At 40.3% G+C, this 4653-nt stretch overlaps 1 protein-coding gene across 1 annotated transcript; it reads left to right on the plus strand.

Annotated features, from left to right (window-relative positions):
* Positions 1 to 661: 661 nt before the first annotated feature.
* gypc (glycophorin C (Gerbich blood group)) lies at positions 662 to 4207 on the plus strand. Its single transcript, XM_069675642.1, has 4 exons — positions 662 to 694; positions 1152 to 1257; positions 2577 to 2618; positions 3117 to 4207. Exons 2-4 carry the CDS (start codon positions 1164 to 1166, stop codon positions 3314 to 3316), a joined length of 336 nt encoding a protein of 111 aa, XP_069531743.1. The 5' UTR covers positions 662 to 694; positions 1152 to 1163; the 3' UTR covers positions 3317 to 4207.
* Positions 4208 to 4653: the final 446 nt, after the last annotated feature.

The raw sequence follows: 4653 nt of genomic DNA on the forward strand, positions 1-4653 counted from the left end.
GTTTTTGTGAGACGGAGCAAAAGATCAGACGATAATCTGAGCGCACACACAAACAGACACGCAAATCTGGAGCACGAAAAAGGCTGCAACGTTTTTATCAGCAGTCGCCTGATCGAGCATGTCGCCTACGAGTTTCATGGTGACCTTCAGTCCTCCTTTCTTTTCCAATCAGGCCTCCTCGGAGTTGAGAAATCCATCCTCAAACAGCCACATATTTAAACAACGTGTTCGACACTCTTTTCTGGTTGTTTTGATGCATTCTGGGAAACGTAGGAAACAACTAGGACGGGCAAAAACTCCTGTAACAAGCTACTTTAGTTAACAGGCTGATAGTGAGGTTAGTAAAGACAGCGTGGGCGCAGAGAAACACACACACACACACGGGATCATTACACTGTGTGTGTGTGTGTGTGTGTGTTAACAGATGATGTAAGGAGAGGCGTTGTCAGCTGCACAGTTTCAGACATCTGCAGGCTGTTTAGCATCAGAGAGGTGGAGCCAGCTTCTCCATTGGCCGGAGGGGGAACAGATCTCGGCCCTGGGGACTGACACCACACCCATCTGTGTGTGCGTGTGTGTGTGTGTGTGTGTGTGTGCGCGTGTGTGTTGCAGCATATGCTCTGTTGTGTTTCTTCTTCTTCTTCTTCTTCTTGTTCAAAGTGAAAGTCGAGCTGCTTGCAGATTTGGAGAACTGGTGAGTTTTTGGGCCGTTTTTATCGTCGTCGTTTTGTTTATTTTGTGACATTTTACAAGCTGCAGCTCTTTGTTTTCACTTTTTCATATTTAATAGGACAATTATCTGAAAAACGGTGCAGGTTACGTGATGCATCCTGCTGCATATGTGTTCTCGGTTTGCTTGGAGATTTTAAAGTGTAATAAACTTCTGCTGCAGACTTAAATTTAAAGAGTGATGGAAGAAAAGTGAGACTTATAATAACAAGTCTCATAATCCGAGAGTTTGTTTATTTATTTGCATATTATTTGTATATTTTAACCTTAAATCCTCAAAGATTTCCATCACCGGAGCTGCTACAAAAGTATTAATGAATAAAATGTTTGTTTTCAGGGTGAAAAATAAACTTGTATAACAGCGTTTTACTCGTTATGAATATATATAAACAGCACGCCGTTATTACATGCTTTCTGCTCAGGTTGACGTCATCATGACAGCTTATACGACTCCCGCAGCTCCGGTTAGGATGTTAACCGAAGGCCCGCCCTCCTCTCCCGGGAATCTGACGGACATCGTGACGAAAGGTTTGTCCAGCTGAAAATTAAACTTCATGAAAAAAGTAAAAGCACAGGGAGAAAAGAACTCTGATGGGCTGATATTGTTAGATGACACTCCTGTTCGTCTTCCTCTCTTATCAAGCAGCTAAAACTGAATTTAGATAATCAAAGGAAACTTAATATTGTACTTAAATATTTTATCATTCAGTAAGGTGGAAATAATGTACTTTTTAATGCCCTACATTATTTAACAGCTATTCATTCGGATGTGAAATCTTTCGGGCTCTAAAGAGGTCAAATTCTGCGACTTCAATTTCCCATTTATCATCGCACGGCCCCTACATTTAATCTGGTGACCCTTTTGAGGGGCCGAACCTAATGTTGGGAACCTACACTAGCTTGTGGAGGAGGAATTCAGGTCCAACCTTTAAAGGTCTGACAGCTTTTTATACAAACAGATATCAGGCGGCTGTTGTCTTTGGCCTCGGTATCAGTGTGTCGGCTCTTATCTCCACGGCGACAGACCCTGGAGGCGTCACACACGCTCCTTCCCATGATCCTCTCCTGACACCGGGCTGATAAGACACTCCCTGCTGAACGCTGAGAGTTAAAGTGCTAACACTGCACTGTATAAACTAGTAAAAGTCCTGCATTCAGAGCCTTATATATGTAAGAGTATTATCAGCTGCATTAACTTCCTGTATATGTATTGACTTGACTTTGGGCCTGAAGTGTTAATCCGGCCTCTGTCCGTCTGTCACCTCGTCTTTAAAATAGACTGAGGGTGTCTGAATGCCATGCATGTCTGGATTCAGCTGCTGTGAGTTTATAATGTGAGCATGCCTGTGAGCTCCATGTGGGCGCGGCGGCTCGATGCTGAAGCGATCTGCAGGATGCTATCGCTACAAAACACTACAAGACGAAATTAGGTTTTTCAGACTGTTTGCAAAACTGAGAATCTTGCAGGATCAACATTTACAAGACTAAATTCCTGTTGAGGATATTTCCCATCATGCTCCTGGTGGGCAGATAAAACAGCAGAAACAGAAGCAGCTTTGGCCACAACTAAGCGTGAGCCTTGGTTAGCATCACAAGCTAGCAGGCCGCTACAGCAGCTTCGAACTTTCAACATAATTAGCCGCCATGCTAACGCCGTCTAACTCTTCGATCCTCTACATGTTTACTCAGTTTGCTGCCTCCTGTTCGGTGCTGGAGAGAGCGCTCCTCCTGCATCTTTAAAATCCACTCTTTGCATGAGCCAAGATTAAAAGTTCCTGATTAAATTCAACATTTTTTAACGCCTTCATGAAGCTACATGATGCTAATATGAATGTTTGTCTTTACAGTCTCCAACACAGACGAAGGAAACTTTGCGGCCTTAATCGGAGGTAAGAACTTATTATAATATTAGAGATGCTTTAAGCACAATGTCTTTTATAGTGTTTGTTTTGACACACAATCACCTGATTTAAATCCAGATTAAAACCCTGATTCGGCCACTCAAACATCTGGTTTTAAAGATCGAGTTCCTCTTATCCCACATTTCATGAATGCAGCATTAATATCCTCTAAAATATGGTGTTTGGTGCATAATATCCAGACTGTGTGGCTCTGCATCTACTTTAATCATAGACTTTATGAGTAATTATAATCAATTTAAAGACAAGTAAGGTGGTCGTAGTAGAATCAAATAAACTTGTTATTAAAACGCACGTTTGAGGAGTTTGTAACATGCATCAATTCATTTTTCATTTGGGCTAAAAGACTGAAAAAATGACGCACACCAGACTCCATAGACAAAAAGGAGGATTTTAAATTTCAGTGAATTCATACAGTACATGATGAGTAATTATCACCTGTATTGACGATTATTTTGCATCCTCCAGGGATCGTCTCTGCAGTGCTGCTGCTGCTCATCTGCATGAGTGCGGTGCTGCTGTGGTGTCTGTCCAGGAATAAAGGCTCGTACGTCACCAACGAGACGGACGAAGAGGACGGTATCGATGAAGACGAGGACGAGGAGTCTGTCGGGTCGGGTACGGCGCTCCAAAGCAGGGAGCCTCTGAAGACCAAAGAGGAAGAGTAAAGAAGGAGAACACCTGTTTGATGTGGACTCGAGTCGTGCTGTCGAAGACTTCAGATCTCGGTTGTTTTTTAATCATTTCCATGAAGAGGAACGGAGCAACTTTTGCACAATGAAGCAGCCGAAAAGAAGCAAGAGAAACTTTGACGCTGTTGGTCCAAACATGATTCTCTTGCAACATTTTTAAAGTGATTTTCTTGCTAAACCAATTTCCAATGTCGATATTCATGCTCTTATTTACAGCTCTTATAAATGTGTCAGGAGAAATATGTTACTAGACTATTAGAGAGAAAAAATCCTCCAAGTTGCCTTAAAATGAGCTCATGCAGCCGAACACAGTGCAGCTTTAAATGACCTAAAACAGCCAACATGTTAAGTTGTATCAGCATCACATCTCTCATGTTCATCCGTTCTTATCTGTTATTAACTGTCACAGAGATTTAACGCTGCTGCAGCTGCACACTCAGACACAGTTCAAACTTTACTGTGAATTTCCCGTCTGACAAACCTGTTTTTTACAGCCGAACAAAATTCCTGCAGAGCCAAACTAACCAACTCACCAGATGCTGGTGAACGTTGACTGACTACTGGTGATTTTCCACTATGTTTGTTTATGATATTTTAATCTTAAAACAGTGAGTGACTCACTGTTTTGAATCACGCATGGCCAAGAGGGTTTAAATAGTGATTTTCCAACCTGATTGATGTTTGTTCTGAATGAATGTTTACATTTTTTAATAAATAGAAGGAAAAGATGATAAAACAGGAGGTGGGAGGCTTCAGAAGTCAAAAAACAAAGAAAGGAAGAAAGCATTCAGCTGCAGTGAGTCATTGTTTTCTACAGTTAAAAAATAGTAGAAGAAGAACTTCATTGTCTTTGTCTGTTTAACATTTGTACTTATTAAACCTCTTCTAGAGTAGTTTTACCAATTTATAAGAATAAAGTTTACACTTTTTTAACACAATGTGGTCATTTTGTGTTTTTCCTCAGAGTGAAAGTGTTACACTCATCATGCTCCACCTAGTGGTCAAAAATGTGTACTGTTTGCAAGACTTGTTGAAGGAAAACAAAACTACTAATGTAAAAAATATGAAGAAACATAATAAACATTTTAAAGACAGAGATGTGTGAAAAGCAGCAAACTGCTGTAAGTTATATTTGTGCAGTTTTTTCATATTTCTGCAAAGAATTTTCTCTACGTTTTGTATTTTTTCACCCATTTTTGATTTTTTTTCCTCCTATTTTCGTCATATTTTTGTGTTTCCTGATTTTTTTTCCTTTAATCTGATATTTTTGCTGTTTTATACAAATATAATTTCTGTTTTTCTTCCTATTTTAG

This window comes from Semicossyphus pulcher, unplaced genomic scaffold (genome assembly GCF_022749685.1).
Source record: "Semicossyphus pulcher isolate SPU_LCO1_2020_fin unplaced genomic scaffold, fSemPul1.0.p SCAF_24, whole genome shotgun sequence".
Lineage (NCBI taxonomy): Eukaryota > Metazoa > Chordata > Actinopteri > Labriformes > Labridae > Semicossyphus > Semicossyphus pulcher.

Excerpts from the sequence above, each read along its gene's own strand:
- gypc (XM_069675642.1), top strand. The coding sequence starts at position 1,164 with ATGACAGCTTATACGACTCCCGCAGCTCCGGTTAGGATGTTAACCGAA. Across the intron at positions 1,258-2,576 it reads GACGGACATCGTGACGAAAG|TCTCCAACACAGACGAAGGA; the intron begins GTTTGTCCAGCT and ends TTGTCTTTACAG. Across the intron at positions 2,619-3,116 it reads CTTTGCGGCCTTAATCGGAG|GGATCGTCTCTGCAGTGCTG; the intron begins GTAAGAACTTAT and ends TGCATCCTCCAG.